Genomic DNA, 23,479 nt, shown 5'->3' with positions numbered 1-23,479 from the left:
AGTTGGGGCAATACTAGTTTGTTTACCTGACTCTCTGTTCGACTCCAGCTTGAGTAGCAGCTGCCGTGTCTCCATGTTGAAAAGTCCTATCTCCCCCGAGCTAAAGGACGTCACCATGTGGGCAGGCTCGCTGCACACCAGGTCAGCTGACGTTGGAATGCCCAGCTCTGAACGGCAAAGAATCCAAAGCAGTTAAAATGTGTCCTGTCCAGCAGGCGTAGGACCGTTAGTTTAAAGTCTTAGAGCATGCCCTTTTCCTCAGGACTGTTTGTCTCAACCAATCAAATAAAACCAAAGTAAGTAACAACTGCGAGACAGATCAAATGCTCCAAGTTTCTTCTGAATACATGAATGAATGGATTCATACATAATTGATAGGGGATAGGTGTAGCTCAATGGTGGAACATTTGAGTGGTAGAGCATATAACTGCAGGTCAAGAGGCTGCAGGTTCAAATTGCCCACTGTGGATAAAAGCATTTCCTAAAGGAATAGATTATTATTACATTATATTTGTGAATGACCCAAGTCTGGTCCAGAGTTTTTATATTGGTGATCTGTAGGCTACAATAAAGGACAAAATCTGCTTGTGTCCACTTCTTACACATTTCTGTACATACAGTAGCTACTGCTCAAGATCAGTTGTCTGGAATACAGGCCACAGGGATAAAATACATCTACAATTTACATGAAAGCATTTGAGGTCTTATTTTTCCTTAAAGTGTGCCGTAATCAGATCTAGCATCTACTTTACAAGCTGACAATGGAAGGAAGTAATGATAACCGACATACAGTATATTTGTGAAAGACGGCCTGTTTCTTTGTCAGTGTCCATACCTCCTTTTTCGTTGAAGACAGCGAGGGCAGGGGCAATGTCGGCGGCATTCCACAGGCGCACCGTGCCATCCCCAGAGCAGGAGAGGAGGCGGTGGTGGACGGAGCTGTACACCAGACCCCACACTGAGTCATTGTGACCGCACAGCGACCCCCGCAGCACAGACGGCTCTGAGGGGGAAAGACGACGAGAGAGAGAATGAGTGAACAGAACAGAGTAGGATGAAGAGAGTCAATATTAAGAGAAAGCTCAAGGAGATTTGCAAGGAGGGAGAGTTGTGAGCAGAAATAAATAGCAAAAAAGGACAGAGAGGAAAAAAATAAAGTATGGAGTAGTTAATCCAAAAACAGAGAGACCAAGGATCAAGTATTATTAAGATCTCAGACCATACCATACAAATCATAGGGGTCGATGTTTGGGCTGGGGGTGTTCCAGCTTTGGATCGTTCCATCCACCCCCCCACTGAAGCACTGCTCCCCCGTAGAGCTCATTACAACACATAGCACTGCACCTCTACAAACATACAAGTAATCCGATCACTAATGCTTCATGGGTTCAGCATCACGTCTGTAGTTTAGATATTATATATTTATAATATTACCACATTAATATACATTTGGGGATGATGCCATGATGTGTGCAAACTCACCGATGGGCCCTGAATGTATAGATGGGTTCAACATCTAGGGCAGCACACCTAGGAGGATGGAAGAAAGTGTTCCTGTTAATCTTCTTGGTGTTGAAATCACATGCACGTAACCACAAAGATAACAATGAGTCAAACATATCTAGTCTGTTATTCATCGTCATTTGATGGTCATTTTAATAATTGTCATTGATTAGCAATTTCATTGTCTTTTACTCATCTCGTCTTGTTTAATGCAATTAAGGCCATTTAAAATTCATGAGTGCCTACATGTATAATGTTTAAAATGCAACATACTGTAGTATAACTGTTCTCTTTTCTTTGGAAATAAAAATAACTTTTAAAGACTGGTTTAAACAGTGTCATGTCAGTCATTTCAGCTATACTCGCTAGAAAATTAACAAGCTCCTAAATCACATGTTAATGCCCACAGACACAATGTAAAGACGTGCAGTATGTCAACAGTCACTGAAAAGTGCCTATATCTCTAGTGGATATGAGGAAACTTTGCCAAGTCAACCTTTTAAGTACCAAATGGAAGGTAAACATTTCAAACAAGAAACCTTTTCTTACTTCTTGGCAGGTGCGGTCTTCTGGAGGTTCCATAGCTTGAGCGTGTGGTCCTCGGACGCGGTGACCAGCACAGGCTCCACTGGGTGGAAGGCCAGGCCGCGGATGGAGTCAAAGTGGCTCCGCAGGGTGAACTTGGGGTTCCATGTCTTCCTCAGACTGTCTTGGTTGTTACCAATCTGAGGAAAGGTAAAAAAAAAGATGACAAATATGAAACCCTTTAAAAGGTTTTAAGCTTTAGAGTCTTACACAAAACAACTTGAATGGTAAAACTGTGTTCTGAACAACCAAGGTTGTGAATGGTCTTAGGTAATGGCATAGCACTTTGCTTAGAACTCAAAACTTAATGCTACAAAAAGAGAAAACAAGCTTGTCTATCGCCACTTGGCATTTTCAATAGTCTTTTTGACTATTTATAACCTACATATGGTTTAAGAGATGCCCACATAGGATTCTGACTTGTTTTGTGACTTCATCTTGCTTGTTCAGGTTCAGGTGATGTGGACCTTAATGACTATTTATACAAACACAAGATGGGCTTAGAACGAAAGTTCGATAGGAATACACCCACAGTAAAGCCTACCAGTCAACACGGTCTCTCTGTTACTCAATCTCCTCAATAGTGACCTCATTCTGCAAAAGCACCACAGCAGCAAAGTTCACTTTGCTTCCAATTGATCTAAAGTGAGCATTTTTGTGAGTAGGGTGTGTGTCTGTGAAAATGTTTGAACCCATACATACACTTTTGAGCGTTTCTGAATGTTCCACTTGCGAGAGCATGACTATGTGCATATTTGAAAGTATGAGTGCAGTGCGTGAGCTTGCATGAGGACAAAAACAAAAGCAAGAGTGCAAAAGCTATTCCAATGAGTGCTTCAATACTAATGTGCCAGGAGCCAACTCTCTTCCATTGTTGCTGCTCAGCTAAGAGGATTGCTATTGATTTTGGAGCTTCTGTTTGCTGCCTCAGTCACTAGCTCAAACTTGCATGTAAAAACATAGCTGAGCTCGAGCTCCTCGGTTTTTCTCAGCTAATACTATGACTAAGATAAAAAGACTGTTCTTCGCATCGCTCTATTGCCGTAACTCAACTTAAAAAAACAGCTAAAAACCAATACAAGACAGTCTTGAGCCAAAACAAAAATTTAATTTAAAGACCTTAAATTTGACATGCATCACAAAGGAGAAATACTCAATAACATATTTTAAGTACAAGTTCCACAATGAAACCTTGCTTAGATTTTAAGCTGGTGTAGGAAAGTTTTGCAAAGTTAGCTATTTTAGCTTAAACAATATCCCACCCCCTCCCTTCAAAGCCACTCCCACAATGTCTGACTATAGAACTGCCAGGAGACTAGTCTAGTTAGTCCACGAGAGAGATCAACTCTCTGAGAAATCTGGAACTGGATTTATTACCTGCTCTTTTACCGCCATTCTTGTGCGTCTAGCTCGGTTGTTTAGAATACCTCTGCCTACCCTGGTTGAAAACAACAGTATCATGCATTGAATGCATGGGACAGAGTGCCCGCAGGTAAGTAGGTAGACAGACAAGTAGCCCGTCCAATCATTAGTCTCTGAACGGTCTTAATGATTTGTCGTGTTTATTAAAGTCCTGCGACACCAAAAGATGTCAGATTGATTTCATGTCCCCTTCTAACCTTTAGATGTATTTGTTGCTATCAAGATGTGTTTCAAAGTTTATTTGGTTAAATATGACAAAATGTGCTTCTCAACAACATTGCCTACACCATCTTTAAGCTTTTTATCTCTCAGGATCAAGACAGCCCTAAATAGCTTTGTGCCTTCTTCTGAATCCTCTATTGCATATCTTCATATATGTTCATATTACAATGGAATGTGTAAATGCTAAATTCTATGCAAGATGCTGGCCAAAAGGTACTGTGAGTTTACAATCAAGCATGGAAAACATAAGAAGCCTTCCTATAAAAATGTGCCAGTGTTCTAGCTTGGCAGAAAGTTATCATCTAGCTCTGTTCATCCTATCAATCAGTCAACGAGACAACAGAAAGCAGAAGTTTAAAAGCATGTTCACCTCCCATCGTTGTCCTATTGGACTCAAGAGCAAACAGCAACGTGTCCAGGTGTGGCACAACAGTTGGCCTCTCTCAACATTAGATTAGCATAAATTAACATTAAAACAGATGTTGTGTGACATTATGAAGGGGCGGTGCCCCTATATGCTTACATCATATGCTAAGCTATCCGCCTCGTTGGCTGTTGTGAGACCCGCCAGCTCTCCCAGCCCCAGCTCACTCTCGGCCGCCTCGTCCACCCGGCCCATGATGAAGGACTTGCCGGATGTGGGCGGAAACGTCATTGCCTCTACTGGGATAGAAACACACAGCAACAGAGAGGAGACGGATAGGTTAGTGTTTATCTAATCAGTTTAGTCTCTTCAGAGGAGAAGTCATATAGGGAACAAAACCATGCACTGCAGAACCACTTCATCCAGTCTGAAATCAACTGTGACCATGACCAGGGGCCTTTTTTACAAAACCTGGCTTGTGTTGCATTGTTTGGAGTCTCACACCAAGATTTTGTAAATGCTAACTCTGTTTTCCACAGCATTTGTATGGTTTATAAATAAGGACCCTGGAAGATTCAAGCGGTGACCATGATTGCTTGTTGTCTGGCAAGTGCAATTCTAGACGGAAGTGTGAGCAGCTTACCTTCTTCTGGCCGGCTGACTTCGTGCTCGTTGAGCCTGGGCACGCTTGGTCGGGAGGGGGGCGTCAACGAGGGCTGCATAGACGGCAGGTCCTCAGCATCCCGCAGGTTGGCCAGCATGTCCTGCAGCTTAGACCGGTTAGGCCCTGAGCACAGCGGAGGAGGAGGAAACAAAAGTGTGATGAGGGAGGAGGAAGGGAGGCACGGACAGGTAGAAGAAGAAATGTGGTGGAGGGGCGAAAAGATTTAGACAGAGAGGTTTAAGCACGGGGAAGGGAGAGAAGGGTACAATATAAACAGTGTGAACAAAATGAGGAGTAACAAGTGAAATAGTTGGGAAAATGATCAAAAAGAGACAAGGGAGAAGAAGAAGAAGAAGAATGAAATTCTACAAAACACATCCAATGCAAAACTCACAAGGGCACTCAAATAAATATCTAAATATCAAAGACAAGCTAATACAAACAATGCAAGAGCAGTTTTGTGGAAAAGAAAATTAGCAAAAAAATACTGAATAATACACTAATTGAAGCAACTGAGAACAATTTTTAAACTGCAGAGTTAAAGCTCATCCAAGGACATTTTTTATGAAAGCATAGGTGCACTTGATCAACTATGGCAGATAAATAGACAAGACATGAAAACAAGTTGGGAGTCAAGAATGGGACTAGTGATTAACTCAAGACAATGATGACAGAGATGACTGAAGAAGTGTCCAAAAGAAGGGAAAGTAGCAGAAGAGTGTGAACAAAAGGAGAAGATGCGACTATCTACCATGATCCATTAAAAAACCTAAATGGAGCTAAAAGGTCTATGCCCAGCCAGAAGGAATGAAAAAGAGAGAGAAGGAATCGAGGACCTTGTCTCACTTACTCTTCACCCCTTTTTTGCCCTTGCGCTCCTTCCTGTATTGCTCCTTGAGTTGGGCTATCAGACCCTGGTCCACATCCCAGGCCTCAGACAAGTCGGACTGCTCATCCTTCTCTACACGCAAACATGGAGTACAGAAACTTGATTGTTGATTGTGAGTGTTGATATGTGTCCACAACTTCCTCCACACCCCATCAGAGCCCCACCATCAAAAGTGGTTTGAAGTGATGAATGGTTCAAATGTCTCAAATGAAGAAAAAGCCCATGATAATGATCACATGAAAATAATGATATAAGAACTGAGTCCTATGATGTAAGTTTTCAAATGGTTTATCCATATACAATTTTTTTAGATTGTGTGGTAGAAGCATCTACTTAATATTTTTCCCAGTCACCAAAATTAGAGGGTTTCCTGTAGGACTCTAAGGTCTCATGAAGCCACTTAAAGGAGGATGATGTCAGCACATTGGATTAAATAACAAATTAAGTGGGCCAGTATGGCCGAATCCCAATACTCTGTCCTACAGCTTACCCCTAGCCCCTGAGTTTACCCCTAGCCCTTGTGTCTCGAAACGGAGGGCTAAGGGCTACATAGCCCTATAAAATGAGACACCACTTGGTTACGGTTACGTACTGTATATCGATGTCTCCAAAACAAGTAGTGTTATGCACTGATATCAAACAAAATTAATTGCTAATGGAGTTTAATTAAAACTGTAGACATGCATGGAGTCCATTCAAGGCTAATCAGAGAAATGTGGGACTGTTGTGCAAATCAGCAATGTCTAACGCTAGCGTTGCAAAATAGCGATTTAAAAAAAACGTTTCAATTAAGAACATGATTGCAAATACATATGTACAGGACAAAACAAGACTGTCATCATTTTTTATCAATTATTTAAGCTGAAAATATTACATTTATGGGACTCTCTGGATGATCGGTCCGCCATTGTTGCAGGTAGCACAGTATTCACACACCTAGGTTTCAAGTAAGCTCCCGAGCTCACTTGGTTTTAAGGGGTGTACACCCCTTCATTAGCTCTAGCCCTCAATCAAAAAGAGTATTGGGACACCACTTACTCTCACGTGAATGCGCAAAACTAAGAGCTAGGGGTAAGGGGTAGGGCTAAGCCAGAGTATTGGGATTTGACGTAAGAGATACTGTGCAGTGATCAGTTCACATCAAAGCATATGGTGAAAGGACTGTCAAGCCTAAGGAGCCTTTCATTGTTGTTAAAAACCCCAACAACTACAATAACCTAAGGCCGAATCCCAATACTCTGTGTTGACAGACAAATCCGTTTTATAACCAGGCGGTTAAGAGCCTGTCACTAAGATAATTTTAGACCGTACTGTTTATAGATCTTCACCCCAACTTAAATCACTTTAAAAGGATAAACAATGACAACATTTGTGACAAATAAATACATAAACACCATCATAAGGTTTTGATAGAATCCCAGAGTAATTAACCAATCATTTTATCTTAAAAACATTTTGCTTACCACCCCGCAAATGGAACGCAACTGCATTAAACATTCCTCTTTAGCCATGAACCTGTGAAGCGTTCTCTGAATCAAGGACTGTGTGGGAACTTCTTCTCTCATTGGCGGAGGTAAACAAAAGGTGTTGCTAGGTGACGCCTGTGAAGGGGGTTTCTGTTTGCATGGAGGGGTCAGCCAGGTTTCCAGCTGGGGACACTATAAAGACAGCTCAGGTATCATAGAAATGACACACTCTGCCTGAGGTTATTATTCAGAGGAGGTTGTCAGCCTGTATGCGTGTTTGTCTGTAATACTGGAGCTAAAAGTGTTATTTTTATATGTTGTCTCCACTGCACAATCTGGAAATGTGTTATTTTGTCCTCATTATATCCTAATGTCCTTCTTTTTTCCACACTAGAAACCTCTGCTCTCAGATGTCTCCCCCATGGTATTTTCCTCAGACTGTTTCCAAACTAAACAAATGGACATGAACGCAAACCCCCCTGAAAAATCACAAAGGCTGTTTAATCCTTGGTCTTACTGTTAATGCTGAGTTTATGGATGTACCATTTCTCTTTTCCAAATTCCACCTCAGAATGAGGGACTGTTCAATACGCTTCACCATTGTCCTCAATCATGGATCCAAATGGTCTCAGTACGATCATTAGTTAGTTAGTCCCCCACTCATAACCCCCCTTACCCCAGTCTATGTTGTCGTCAGCACTCCTGGACTCTGGTGAGCCATCCAGCTCGTCCGGACTGGCCAGGAAGTCAAAGCCCTTCAGGGCCTCCTCCGTGTCGGGATCGTCGCTGAGGTCAGAGGACGTGGAGGAGGGAGAGGGCTTCTTCCTCACCATCTGTTGAGGACCAGCAGTTGGCAGATAACTGAAGCAATAATTATTATTATTACTATATTACTTTTATAGTGTTTTGAATGTTCTGAATATAATAAACAATGTTTGATCTATACCCTCATGTTAAGAAGAGAAATATGCCTATACAGTGAGTCCAATATGTATTTGATCCCTTGCTGATTTTGCCGGTTTGCCCACTAATAAAGACATGATCAGTCTATAAATTTATGATAATATGTATTCAAACATGGAGAGACAAAATATCAAAAAGAAATTCCAGAAAATAACTTTAAAGAATATATTTTAATTAATTTGTATATCATTGAGGGAAATAAGTATTTGATCCCTCTGGCCAAACACACTCAATACTTAGTGGCAAAGCCTTTGTTTGCAAGCACAGCAGTGAGACGTTTTTTGTAGTTAACCACAAGTTTAGCACACACACCAGGTGGAATTTTGGCCCACTCTTCTTTGCAGATCCTCTCTAAATCATGAAGGTTGGTGGGCTGTCGCCTGGCCACTCTGACCTTCAGCTCCCTCCATAGATTTTCGATCGGATTGAGGTCCGGTGACTGGCTGGGCCATTCCATGACCTTGATGTGATGTTTCTTGAGCCAATCCTTTGTTGCCTTTGCTGTGTGCTTCGGGTCATTATCATGTTGGAAGACCCAACCACGGCCAATTTTCAGCTTCCTGGCAGAGGGGAGGAGGTTGTCCTTCAGGATTGTACGGTACATGGCTCCATCCATCTTCCCAGTGATGCGGTGAAGTGGCCCTGTACCCTTGGCGGAGAAACACCCCCAAAACATTATGCTTCCACCTCCATGCTTGACGGTGGGCACAGTGTTCTTGGGGTCATAAGCAGCATTTTTTTTCCTCCACACATGACGGGTAGAATTGAGGCCAAAAAGCTCAATTTTGGTCTCGTCCGACCACATAACTTTCTCCCAATAACTTGGTTCATCTTTCAGGTGATCATTGGCGTACTTAAGGCGCGCGTCCACATGTGCCTTTTTGAGAAGGGGTACCTTTCGGGCACTGCGGGATGTTAACCCATTGCTGCGCAAAGTGTTGCCTATTGTTTCCTTGCAAACTGTGGTCCCAGCTGCCTTCAGGTCATTTGCCAACTCCTGCCGAGTGGTTGCAGGATGATTTTTGACCGTTCTCAGAATCATTGCTACCCCACGAGGTGGAATCTTCTTAGGAGCACCGGACCGAGGTCTGTTGATGATCATGTTATGCTTTTTAAATTTTCTTACAATTGCACCAATGGTTGTTACCTTCAAATCCAACACCTTGCTAATCTTTTTGTACCCCATTCCAGCTTTGTGGAGATCAACAATCCTGACTCTGAGGTCCTGAGACAGCTCTTTGGTCTTCCCCATGGTGAACAGTTTGGAATCTGTCTGATTGTCTGATTCTGTGAACAGGTGTTTTTCACACGAGTGAGTAGTGAGAACAGGTGGCTTCAGTTCAGGTAACAAGTCGATTGGGAGTGTCTACCTGGTCTGTAAAAGCCAGAACTCCTAATGAATACTAAGGGATCAAATACTTATTTCCCTCAATGAAATACAAATCAATTAATATATATTCCTTAGGTTCATTTTCTGGATATTTTTTTTGATATTCTGTCTCTCCATGTTTGAATACATATTATCATAAATTTATAGACTGATCATGTCTTTATTAGTGGGCAAACCGGCAAAATCAGCAAGGGATCAAATACATATTGGACTCACTGTATATGAATTATGTTGCCTGTATCACGGAAACTGTCATTATGCTGTTTGCTAAAGCTTGCTTTTGCCTGCACAGCCATAAGTTAGTTCTTTGTGACTAGGAAATGTCTGTGACACTAGAGAGTAGGTTTAAGTTCAAAATGTTATCAAAGTGTATAATGCCATGCAACTTTGAACAAGGAAAATAGGAGGAACGTCAAGGCCATTCTTAGGAGCTCTATCTAAAGACTAAACAAATGCTATCTAGCACCATGAATGCTGTCTCTTCTTTCTGTGCTTGTGAAGCTTTGTTGATTGTCACCCCCCTCCCATATTGTGATACTATTTAACTGCCCTTCATCCTGTATTCATTGTCTTTGCCCAACTCATTGTCTTCTGAGATGCTCAACTTGAGTGTATCAGACACCCGCACCTTACAGATCTGTAATAAATACTTAGATTTAGTCTTGAACTTGTACGTGGCAATTGACTTCATTGACTTGGTACTTTCATAGCAATAGGGTACGAGAGACTTCTTCACTTGTCATCAGGCAAGCCCTCATTCTTGAAGTTTCTTGTATGTGTAGATGTCTTTGGCAGGCTTACCGTAGCCAAATCCATGATGGTTTTGTCTCTTCCTTCGCTGTCATCTTCGTCATCCTCGTCGCAGAACTCCGCAGCGGCGCTCTCAATAAACTTGAAAGCCTCCAGTACCGTGGCTGAGTCCGACATGTCAGGTTTACTGAGGCAAGGAAGTGAGAGGGAGGGAGTGAAAGGACAAAAGAAAGAAGAGGTTTAGTGGGGGAGATACCTACAAGGATACAGCACTCTTTCTTCATTTACTTGCAACTGTAAATCCCCCCCTAGATATGTTAGTAGCTGCTACTAGCCATGATCTTAATCCAATTCTGTCCAGAGCGACTTATAGTAAGTACAGGGTCATTCCCCCAGAGGCAAGTAGAGTGAAGTGCCTTGTCCCAAAGACACAACGTAATTTGGCTCCGCCGGGAATCGATCTGGCAACCTTCAGATTACTAGCCCGATTCCCTCACCGTTCAGCCACCTGACTCCCCTTTTAACTTCATACAAACCATCACCCAACATTAGCAATTTAAATTCAACCAAGACACCGTTGCGTTAGCTGTGAACCTACCTGACCATATCGCTGTCCTTTGGGGAAGACGGTTCAGTGCCGTTGACCATGGGCTCAGTCTTCTGGTCTGATGACCTGTCTCCAGGGTCCCCAGCCAGACCTAGCAGCGCCCTCACCCTCTGGGATTTCACGTCCAAAATAGTGTCTGTGTAGCCCACCTCCTGGAGATACCTGAGACGGAGAGGGAAACATGCCTTACATGTCTGATGTTTACATGTTTGAAATGATCGAAAAGGATAGGTGTTGTGGATATGATAGGTTATTAACTGGTTTCCCATTTCATTGCCCTCCGTGATTTTAATACTGGCTTTTAAAGTCACTTAAAGCCACTTAAGTCATGAATACAGTCCATGTCATCATGACAGTGATGTGACAGGAGTGGATTGGGTCACTGAGGAAGCCTGTTGGTGTGTAATATGCTCTTATGGTGAATAGGATTCAAAGCCAACAATTAAGGTCAACAGTTCAAGTAAATTGCATTTGAAAAGTATGTTTTCTATAGACAGCAGCTATTCTATGTAATTTTTATCTTAATTGTGTCAGCGTGCAACAATTATTTTTACATTTCAAGGGAATAAACCAATAAAATATATACCCATCTTTGTTAGTAAACATTGAAAATGGTATACTACATTGAAAAATGGGTGTGAAAAACAATAACATAAACTTCTTATCCATTATGGTTGGACAATACAAATATAAACACACATGGAAAAAAGCCACAAAAAAAAAACTTGAAAGCAAAACCATTTTCGATTTACTCTTGAATTAACTTCTAAAACTATCCCCAATTTAAAACACATTGTAAGCCCACTAAACACACCACATACAGTACCTCACTCGGCAGTGAAGCTGAGGCAAAGTTGACAACCGTTATCCTTAGAGAAGCCGCTTAATTCTGCTGCGAGTGAAAATAGCATCTTGTACACATTTTGACAGAGAAATTAAGGAAGAAGGAGAGAGAGGAGGAAACGGTTCCCCTTGGTCTCTAGCTGTACCAGCCTCGCCAGTCACAGAAGGGCTGAGTGCCCCAACACAATCCTCCATTCATGGGCACTTGCACCGTCCCTGTCTCTGACACTGTGTCCCCCCCCCCCCCGCCCCTCCCCCCCCCCCCGACACACACAACATGCCGCCTGACACACATGTTCACTAACACTCACATCCATTCAGTCAAATTCAATATAACTTTCACTGTTATTTTGTGCCTGGCTGGCCTCGCTGCTGATTGGTGCAAACACGAACTTGTGTAACGTTTGGATGAAAGAAAGTGAAAGTCAGAAGACACTGCTTAGTATGTGCCTGACATTCCATGCAAGCTTTTGTTAAAAAAAAAAAAAACACATTTCACAATATTCTTCAGAAAAGTAAAATTGTATAGTCTCTGTGTATGTCTCTGTGTATATATATGTGTATATCTTCCTCTGTCTCAGTCTGCTTCACTCTTTTTCTTTCTTTCAATGTGTACCTCTGTCCCTCTGTCTGATTCAGTGAGTTCATGGGGGGGACCTTGTTCCTTGTGTAGTTCAGTGGCTGCCTTTAGCTGTCGCTCACGTCACTGCTTCCCCCCACCCCCCCCACCCCCCCACAACAACATTTTGAATCAATATCAGTAAGAAGATGGCTCACACACTGTCATATACTTCCTGCACTAGCATGACAAGGACTGTTCCACTGTGTGTGTGGGCTGGGGAGATAAGATCGGGGGGGGGGGGGGGGGGTTATGGTTAGGCATATCGGCTGGCTTACGCTCTGACATGACGGAATCACTGACCACCCCGTGGAGAGCACATGTGACCGTGTGGAGTGAATACTGGTACTGTATGTGTGTGTGTGCATCATGGTCTCTTGAAAGTCTCCCACAGCGTGTGTGTGCTACAATTGAGTGTGTGTGTCTGTGGTGGGTCCTGTACAGTCTGAGTGTGTGTGCTAGTGTACCTTAACGTGTGTACTGCTTCCTCTGCTTTCATTAAGGAACATGGGTAGATCACAGGGCTTGCGCAATGGTACACACACAACACACACGCCCAATTCATATAAAAGCATTAAGAAGATTGTCTCTGCTTTGACTGCTTATTGTTTTAAGAGACTCACAGCTGATTATGCCATCACCACACACACATGAATTGCCGTTTCCATGACTTCCTACTACCTAAAACCCATTGTTCCAACATTGTTTTGCGGTTCTGCGCGTGTTGAGTCACCACAGACAAAGAGCTGTGTGACAACATGATCGATATGGAATTACCTTGAGGCTGTCCAGGCATCCTTCTGACTTGTTACGGGGAGGCCTCATATTATGTGTGTGTCTCATGTGTCTGCATGTGTGTGTCTCTCATGAATGTCTGTCTTATGTGTCTGTGTGTGTTTCATGTGTCTGCGTGTGTCTCGTGTCCGTGTCCAAACATGAGCTTCCCTTGAGAGTCTGCTAAATGAGGTAGTCCATGAGAGATCAATGTGACATTTTGTGGTGCAAAGCATGAGCTAGCGGTATGGTTGATGGACTGTGTGTTTATGCGTGCGCACACTCACTGTCTGAGTAGCTGTCGTCCCTGTTTCCAGTTAAGCTGATGACTGCTGTTGGGGGGGCTAGGGACTTCGTTCTCATTCCCGTCATCTGTGTAAAAAAATACATTAGAGAGAGTGAGAGGATGAAGTCCAGAATATGACCGCACAATCTTAGCATCACATCCACCTAGGTTAAAATAGGTAGGGTGCACTTAGTATTGTGTATTATTTATTGTTGTAATTATTTATTGTGCTACTGTATGAATGAATGAACAAACGATGTAACTAAACAATATTAACAATATTAAACTTGAAGGGAATGTGGGAATTAAGTTAACCTGAAACAAGTAATGTGGTGTATAATTGTATGAAATGTATGATAAAAATTAGCAATTTCGCCAAACAAATACAAAGAAACGGGTGGTGACAGTTCACCTTTCAACGAGTTGCAAAATCCGTTATGGGACTGAGCTTGAATAGCTTCTGTGACTTTTTATCGTACAAAATCGCTGTCAATCAAAAGGAGATGCAGTCTTTCGACAGACCCTCCAATCATCACACGGATGCCCAGCGTCCAGGCCACCCCACTCCTCCATTCACCCTCAGAGACGCTGAGCATCCGGGGCGGGACATAATCGCAGAATTTATCCAATGACCGTATAGTTTCAAAGCAATGAAGAGAAAAAAAAAATCAAAGCAGCCCCATCAATGTTCCCTCTAAGCTGCGCGTCTGCGTGACCGCGCAGACCAGTTGAAAGACCCGCGCACTAGATTTTCCAGACCGCGCACAAAATAAAATCTGTATTTTTTTTTAATAAAGCGATAACTTATGATAAAAAATTTTTTAAAAACCAATAAATGTTCAGTTGATCGCGAAATGCGGCAAAGCCCACATCATACATTTCAATGTCACTCTAGACTACACGCAAGCTTTTAACAAAACAACGACCGTGGCGCTCTGCTCAAGGTTCATCATTTCCAAGTTAATGCGCCCTCGAGCCTGCGAGACACGATAGTTAGCTAGTAGGAAAACTACAGACACAGTGCAAACCTGCTCGCCTTACACTGACACCAATTCTACAATGGAAACATGTTTTGAAAGTTGTCTGTGTAGTAGAGCATGTAACTTTTGCTTGTATTAAATCTATCCCTAGCGTCTGCAATTTTTCGACCAGTGTGTTAGCAGCAGCTTGTCTTGTTGAAGCCAGAAGGATAAAGCTAACCTTCCCACATAATGGGACCGTGCTAGTTTACATTTACATTTAGTCATTTAGCAGACGTTCTTATCCAGAGCAATTTACACTAACTACAGTTATATATATATTATATATATATATATATAATATATGTACTATAACTATAATATATGTACTATAACTATAATATATGTAGCTCATTCTGAACGAACTCGTCTTCGATATGAACGTGTTCTAACGCATTTAAAATGTAAAACACAATAGTAAATATTTGACCATGATTTTTTTTTATGTTCGGCGAAGCTGAGCTTCCCTTGCAGTCTTAAAGAAATAGCCACTGATGTAAATTATGTTCTGTGTACTTATATGTTATGTTATGCCAGGTGCTTGCGTTGTCTTGTCTTAAGAATTTCAGTGCCCAGTCTGACCTTGTGTTGTTCTGTGTAGCTGACGATAAAAGACTTGAACATCACTGGGTATCAGAGATCTCCATCTGTAGCCTTATGGAGGACCACAATACATTACTGTACTCTTAGGTTCAAACTAAGGTTAAGTTTGGTCTGAAGTCTTTTGTATAGGGTTACTGTGTAAGAGCACTTCTTGCCTACAGAGCCAACAGGTCTGTGGATGACGCAGTTAACATGGCCCTCCACTTAAATCTACAGCACGTGGACTCCCCAGCATCCTACGCCAGGTTCCTGTTTGTGGACATCAGCTCTGCCTTCAATACCATCATCCCAGCCCTGCTTCAGGACAAGCTCTCCCAGCTGAACATGCCTGATTCCACCTGCAGGTGGATCACAGACTTTCTGTGCGTTAAGTTGGGAACACAAGTCTCTGGTCCATCAGCACCGGATCACCTCAAGGCTGCTTCCTTTCTCCTCTGCTCTTCTCCCTGTACACCAACAGCTGCACCTCCAGTCATCCGTCCATCACTCATGAAGTTTGCGGACGACACCACCCTTATTGGGCTCATCTCTGGTGGAGACGAGTCTGATTATAGGTAGGAAGCGGCCAACCTGGTGCAGCCAGAACAACCTAGAGCTCAATGCTCTTAAGACAGTGGAGATGGTTGTGGACTTCAGGAAGAACACAGCCCCACTCACCCCGAGTGACTCCCCAGTCAGCACTGTGGAGTCCTTCCGCTTCCTGGGCACCATCCTCTCCCAGGACCTCAAGTGGGAACTGAACATCAGCTCCCTCACCAAAAAAGCACAACAGAGGATGTACTTCCTACGGCAGCTGAAGAAATTCAACCTGCCAAAGACAATGATGGTGCACTTCTACACAGCCATCATTGAGTCCATCCTCACTTCTTCTATCACCATCTGGTACGCTGCTGCCACTGCCAAGGACAAGAGCAGTCTGCAGCGTATCATCCGCACTGCTGAGAAGGTGATCGGCTGCAATCTGCCTTCCCTCGAAGATCTGCACATCTCGATGTCCCTGAGGCGAGCGAGGAAGATTGTGGCCGACCCCTCCCACCGTGGACACTCCCTGTTTCAGCTACTCCCCTCCGGCAGAAGGCTGCGGTCCATCAAGACCAAAACCTCACGCCACAAGAACAGTTTCTTCCCATCCGCTGCTGGCCACTTGAACAAGGCCAAGGACTCACAATGACTTTGAATCACAAGCTGCACAATGACACCCTGAACATTGCAATTTGCACTATTGTATCGTTCTCTTGCACTATCTGTTTTTTTAGGTTAGATTGTAACTTATGACTACTTATATTTTATATTTATTTTTATTTATTATTATTTTATTCCCCTTAGTATTAGCTAGACCCCCCTTAGTATTAGCTAGACTATGCTCCTTTTGTACAGTTAGTCCACATATTTAAGTTTCAATATTCCTACATGTTTAATGTATGCACCTCCCTGCCGAAGTAAATTCCTTGTTTGTGCAAACATTCATGGCGAATAAAATCCCTTCTGATTCTGAAGAACACACCTGTGAAAAATTCTGCTGTTTAAGAACACTTTATGAATCACACAAAGATTTTTTTAGGAACTTTCTTAAGAACAAATTTAAGAAATAACTTTCTTCTCCAATGTTTTTCATACCTGCCGAAATCCTCCCCCCTCATATTTTTGGACTATAAGATCTGACACAACCCAACTATGCGGGATGTTGACAATCTGGATGGCAACACTAACTGGGTAATAGCTTGTGAACTGGTATTGAATACAAAACTTTTTTCACTACTAGACACATTTATAATGAAGCATTGATATTTCTTTGTATAAGAGGTAATGTTATTATAGGTGACAGTGCCAATTTTTGCCATTCCTAATGTTTGATCATTCAATATCATTCCACAAATCTTGGAAAAAGTCTTAATGTTTTTCCAAAATCTCAAGTTGGCTGTGACAGTTGCCTCAGATGATTCCATCAGTGTTGTGCTCAAATCCAACTGAGCGGAATATGTCTGTGCTGCCTGCCGTAAACAGACCTGACCTGTTTTCATGATCAAGCCTCAAACTTGTTAAAACTCTTAAATTATCACTATTAATTTTTTTCTTCTAGCTTTTGTTAAATATATCATTATAGTTTTTTCTTTAAAATAAATTTGATGGAGCCAATCAAAATGTCATAAGTTATTAGATGTTTTTCACCAGCCATTGACAAAGGGAAGGCATGATTTATCAGGTACTAAAACCAAGCACTGTACATTACAGTTAGAAGATACTAACTAGGCTGTGGGAAGCAGAATCTATAAAATGGATATGACTGTCAACACAAAACAAAGAAAGAGAAGTTGAATTCTGGTAGGTTGGACCTGTGAGCAGGGGCCTATTTCATATACATTTGTAAAATAATGTAGCTATAACTCATTTACCAGTATGCAATTGGCATATAGTGCATTTAGCCTATAATAGCAAGTACAACGTAATCAATAATCAGAAGGGATTGGTTCTACTAAAAGTGATTTGTACAAATGAATACAAAGAAGGATGCTCGCTTTAACCAGACAGTGACTATGATAACAGCAGTCGCAACTACAACATAATTCACATCAGTGTTACATAATATTATTACTTAAATGAGTACAGTGACAAAGTATTTTAACGCACCACTTTTTGACATTGAGTAATATTGTTACAATTACTTATTTAAGTAACTTGAGTTACTTGTCCAAGTTAATGCATTAATTCAACAAATTAAATTAAATAATACTAAACTTAAATAGCCTTATAAATACAGATTGTTGCCTAAACGACACTCACTGGGCACAGTAGCCTGACAGTTTGCCTTTGATTCACGTTGCAGGCGAACACAACAGCTATCATGGCCGCAGAACGTGTTACGTTTTCGGCGTGGAAATATATTTAGCTTTCATTGAAGATATTGGAAGAAACATTCAAGTTAAATGCAAACTGTGCCCCAACAAAATATTATCTACTGCCAAAAACAGCACTTCAAACTTCTCGAAAGTGTCCACAGAGAAACATAACTGGAAGCTAGCAAAAAATCCACTTCTAAACCATATAAGAGATATGGTGACCTGTTTCCACAACTCGCTACTAAAAGTAGCCTAATAGTAAAAGGAGAGTGCGAATTATACAATGACAATCGGGGAGGTCAACTTCATCTCCAGGGTGTAAAGTATTATTTACGATTACAGGTAAGCACGATATATATATATATCGACCCAACCTGTTGTGTTTACCTCTGTTGCGGGTGTCCAAGTCTTAATTAGGGGGGTCAAACCCCCCAGTAATTCACACATTGAGTAAAAGTAATATAATAAGTAATATAATAAGTAATAATTTTACTTTGTACAGAAAGGAATAATGTAACTTAATCACACTACTTACAATCACTTACTGAACAGTAATAAGTAATAACTAATATAACTTTTTTGAGTAACTTCCCCCAACACTAATTCACATATTACCTCATTCCGATAATAGGACAGCACAACATCAACATAGTTTGTGCAGCTCAACATTTTCGTGAGACAATCATTCAGATTTGTACGACCTGTGCCAGAGTTTGGTCCGCATTTCCGGCAGTAAGTCGAACTTGTTCGACTTGTTGGACTCCGCGAGGGCTGCCCTTTGTCACCGATTCTGTTCATAGCTTATACGGACAGAATTTCTAGGCGCAGCTAGGGCGTTGAGGGGGTCCAGTTTGGTGACCTCAGGATCGGGTCGCTGCTTTTTGCGGATGATGTGGTCCTGTTGGCTTCATCGGGCAGCGACTTTCAGCTCTCACTGGAGCAGTTCGCAACCGAATGCAAAGCGACTGGGATGGGAATCAGCACCTCCAAATCTGAGGCCATGGTTATCGACCGGAAAAGGGTGGAGTGCAATCTCCGGGTCGGGGAGATCTTGACCTAGGTGGAGGAGTTCAAGCATCTCAGGGTCTTGTTCACGAGTGAGGAAAGAATGGAGCACGAGATCAACAGGCGGATTGGTGCAGCGTCCACAGTGATGCAGGCTCAGCATCGGTCCGTCGTGGTGAAGAAGGACCTGAGTCGAAAGGCGAAGCTCTCTATTTACCAGTCGATCTACGTTCCTTCCCTCACCTATGGTCACAAACTGTGGGTAGTGACCAAAAGAACGAGATTGCGAATACAAGCGTCCGATATGAGTTTTCTTCGCAGGGTGTCCGGGCTCTCCCTTAGAGATAGGGTGAGAAGCTCAGTCATCCGGGAGGGGCTCAGAGTAGAACCGCTGCTCCTCCACGTCGAGAGGGGCCAGATGAGGTGGCTCGGGCATCTGATAAGGATGCCTCCTGGACGCCTCCCTGGTGAGGTGCTCTGGGCACGTCCCACTGGGAAGAGGCCCCGGGGAAGACCCCGGACAGGCTAGAGGGACTATGTCTCTTGGCTGGCCTGGGAACGCTTTTGGGTCCACCAGGAAGAGCTGGTGGAAGTGGCAAGGGAGATGGATGGATGGATCATTCAGATTTTACATGTAGCACGACATACAAATCGTATAGGCTCTCAAGTGTAGCGCAACATAACTTATATTTTTATGAAACATAAATTAAATAGCCTTCTCCCTTACGGAAAGAAAATATATTTACCAATATATGATTTGAAATACATTTTAATATATTGTTAATATATTATTTTCCACTACATTGACCAATATATTATATATGGAAATACATGGGACAATATATTGATGATAAATATATTACAAATATATTATAAACTATAATATATATTCATGTAATATATTGCAATATATTGCAGAATACAACAATGATTGCCGTTTTCCATATATTGCAATATATGGAACATGAATATATAATATATGTGGTTATATATCCCAAAATATATGCAATTATGTATTCATAAATAACCACCATAATCTATGCCGCTTTATATGGGAAAATGTATGGGTAATTTTTGTAAAGATATAGTGTCACATGTATGCTTCATATATGATAGAATATATTTTAAATATATGTAAAATTATATGGAAAGATATATTGTACAATGCATGTGTACATATATGAGAACATGCACATACAATGTACAGACATATATGGTGATTTTTACATTTAGTCATTTAGCAGACGATCTTATCCAGTGACTTACAGTAAGTTACAGTAAGTACAGGGACATACCCCCAGGCAAGTAGGGTGAATTGCCTTGCCCAAGGACACAGCTTCATTTTAGCGCTTCCGGGGATCGAACCGGCAAACTTCTGAAGAATAGCCTGATTCCCTAAGCACTCAGCCATCTACAAGGTATTCTAATAAGGTTGTCAACGGCAGTATTTCAAACGGAATCCCGGGTCAAACAGTACCACCTGCTAAGTGAAAATTTGCCCCCAAAAACGTAAATACCATAAGATTGACATTTATATATGCCTGAATTAGAGCTGTTTGAGCTTGGACCAAATGTGACTACGATTGCCATACGTCAAAACGTCTTCTTTTGTTATTTAGTAACTGAACACTGCAGAGTCTAGATCTTGGAATGGCTCAATTGGATGAGAGATTGTGCTGGTAATTGAAGGGTTCCAGGTTCAACTCCAGACTTGGGCATTTTTTTTTTTTTTTACAAAACAGTTTCTAGTTTTCTGGGTAATCCCGGTGTAACTATCTATTATGTCAATTTTAAAATATTTTGCCATTTTGAAGGAGGAATTTGCCTTTGCTGCTTGCAGCTATATTTTTTACATATAATTCAAATATATTCTACCATATATTAAACATACATGTGACACTATATATTTACATATATTAAAAATACATTTTCCCATATAAATCGGAATACATTATGGTGGTATTTATAGATATAAAATTGCATATATTTTGGGATATATAAACACATATATTATATATTCATGTTGAATATGTTGCAATATATGGAAAACGGCAATCATTGCTGTATTCTGCAATATATTGCAATATATTACATGAATATATATTATAGTTTATAATATATTAGTAATATATTTATCATCAATACATTATCCCATGTATTTCCGTACAATATAATTATTAAATCCCATATATGGACATATATTGCCTAATATATCACATCATATTTTCCAATATACTGCAATATATTTTCCTTTCGTAAGGGCTGACAGTTTCCTCAAAACGTAAGACGAGGGAACCAAGGCTTAAAGTTGTAAAAATCGCCAATAGCAATACGCTAGAAGGCAGTGCGCGTTCACTCGTAGGGGAGTGGAATTCTGCGGGGGAGTGAGAATTCGGTCCAACACCGGCTCCATGACACCGGTTAAGTAGGGCTTGTGAGACTGCTCACCAAAAGAACGAGGGGTAACCCACTTGTCTAGCAGATTTAAAGGCCCTTGCACACAGAGTGCGACATTTTGGTATGCATTTTTTCGCAATCGTCAGCCTCAACATTCGGTGCCTCTGAATAAAAAAAAAAAACGCTGGCTATAAATGCGAAAAACACAGAAAATTGGTCTTCAAGAGTTGACATGTCTGTAGTGTAGCATCCGAGGTGTACGGATGTTAGTTACAATGTATATTTCAACTCTACAGTAGGTACCAAGCGAAAAGTACCCTCAACTTACCTAGACTTTTAGCTACGGTATTAATGCTGAGAGCTCGCTGATAGCGCTGTCTGTCTTAAGGCAGATTTTCAAAAAAACAGACACATGGGGACGCCTTCGTCTATGTGGAACGCCCTCTCCGAGCCCCTCAGAGAGTTCTACGTGCATCTCCTGATTTTCCTGACTATCCGTCTGTCATTTTATGGATACCCCTTGGCTGTGCTTGGTCCGTATTAAGAACTGCTTGCGTCAGGGGCGGGGTTGCCGTGACCAACAAGACAAACAGAATCCTTTAACCGCCATTGCTGTAAGTTTACAATTTATATTTCAGCTAAACAGTACATGTAAATCAGCATCTGAATTAAAATGTGACAAGAAAAGAGCAGTGTAGTTGCTGACAATGTGCTTATTTTACTGATGAAATGGCTAATTAGTAAATTTGCTCAGAATTTTCGATAACCTAGCTAGCATCGCAGTGCAGCGCCACCTACTTTTCTGGAAATGAATTTTTTCAGTACCGACAGCCTACGGAAACCATAAACGAAGAAGAGTCTATCGTATCCGCCCGCCCATCCTTAAATGGAGTAGCATATAATGGCCTTAACGGCGTATCTATGCGTCGTTGCTAACGTGTGCTGACGTTGTGATGTTGTGACTGTGTGTGTGTGTGTATGTGAGAAAGACGCGTGAGTGACCAAGAGACGGAGGGAGAGCAGGGAAAGGAAATGCAGCTGAACGAATACGCTGGGTGTTTTAAATAGCGTTAAAAATAATAATGATAACGAAACGCAATATGTGGCAGCCGGTGTTGATTCTGTGGCACACCGCCACGAATTGTTGGGAAACACTGCTGAGTTTGAGGTTTAGTATCGTATGTAGCCTACTCATACTTCAGTTCTACACCAAAATGGTTTGGTATGGAACTAAAGACAGGCACTGTGAACATCCATGCTATGTGGCCACTGAGTCATCCCAGATTTGACTGTGCCAACTTGAAAATTTAAGGGATAGTTGCATTTTAAAAGTAGTCAATAACTACCGTTTTTACAACTGGAATCCTTAAAATATGAAATTTGAGTCACCATTAGTTTGCCTTTTAGTGTCATGGACTTACCAGAATCGTAGGTAGGTGGTTTCATGTCCCCCTGGTTCAGCTCTGTTCCATATTTGAGTTTGTGGTATTTTGCCCTGAGGGAAAAAGTCCGGAAAAGGACAATGAAAAAAGGACAAAATTAATAAGGGACATTAGAGGGCCCCTTTTGGCTCTAAAGATATACATCCAGGGCTCTACGCTAATGTTTTCACCAAGGGGTACATGTGCTCCTAAATGAAAAAAATTAGGAGCACACAAAGAAATTTAGAAGCACAGTGTTTAAAAAAATTTTTTATTCGTTTATTAAACATAACTTAACACAGCGGCGTCGTTAGACCCTTTTTACAGGGGCACCTGCCCAGTATAAATTACCTGTGCCCCAATAAAATCTAAAGTTTGAGTTTTAACAAACCAAAAACACAAAGCTTGCATTAACTATAGATGTCCCTGCCAAAGCTGATATCAAACTTGCATCCCTGAACTGTTATATAGTGGGTTAAGCGAGGGAAGTTTCTATAGCCTAATAGTGCATTGTGTGCAACAAACTTTGAAGAAGGGATATGAAGAAGGGCCTGTGCCCCAGTCCAGTTTTATGTCGAACAACGCCACTGACTTAACAGTTAATGCTAGACAACTAGCAACTTTCACTCTGATAAAACTAGAACAAATAGTTCAAGAAACATGGCGGGTGGGGGGGGGGGGGGGTTAGTGCTGGTTGAGCGGGTACTTCATGCGTCCGGATTGCGTTGGGGGGGGGGACACCACCTCCCTGAAATGAGGCTGTCTTGGTTGGGATGTTGTGTTGATGTCTGTTATTTTAAGATATAGCTTGTTAGATTCTAAATGCACATCTGATTAGAGCTAGCAACAA

At 41.7% G+C, this 23,479-nt stretch overlaps 1 protein-coding gene across 2 annotated transcripts in view; it reads right to left on the bottom strand.

Moving 5' to 3' along the window:
* LOC146238118 (striatin-like) overlaps positions 1–23,479 on the bottom strand; it is a 57,760-nt gene that overhangs the window by 4,070 nt on the left and 30,211 nt on the right. Inside the window, exons 3-15 of one of the 2 annotated variants that reach the window (XM_084684850.1) lie at positions 22,630–22,703; positions 13,349–13,433; positions 10,817–10,987; positions 10,270–10,405; positions 7,792–7,948; positions 5,611–5,721; positions 4,740–4,883; positions 4,256–4,395; positions 2,053–2,228; positions 1,483–1,530; positions 1,225–1,346; positions 836–1,003; positions 27–167 (exon numbers count right to left, since the gene is read on the bottom strand). In XM_084684850.1, the coding sequence (XP_084540976.1) occupies positions 27–167; positions 836–1,003; positions 1,225–1,346; positions 1,483–1,530; positions 2,053–2,228; positions 4,256–4,395; positions 4,740–4,883; positions 5,611–5,721; positions 7,792–7,948; positions 10,270–10,405; positions 10,817–10,987; positions 13,349–13,433; positions 22,630–22,703 (1,673 nt within the window). The remainder of the gene's footprint in view (positions 1–26; positions 168–835; positions 1,004–1,224; positions 1,347–1,482; positions 1,531–2,052; positions 2,229–4,255; positions 4,396–4,739; positions 4,884–5,610; positions 5,722–7,791; positions 7,949–10,269; positions 10,406–10,816; positions 10,988–13,348; positions 13,434–22,629; positions 22,704–23,479) is intronic. The other variant, XM_084684851.1, reaches the window with a different exon arrangement.

The sequence above is a fragment of the Hypomesus nipponensis genome, chromosome 21, assembly GCF_054491055.1.
Source record: "Hypomesus nipponensis isolate SF chromosome 21, ASM5449105v1, whole genome shotgun sequence".
Taxonomy (NCBI): Eukaryota; Metazoa; Chordata; class Actinopteri; order Osmeriformes; family Osmeridae; genus Hypomesus; species Hypomesus nipponensis.
This window is presented reverse-complemented; position numbering and strand designations above follow the sequence as displayed.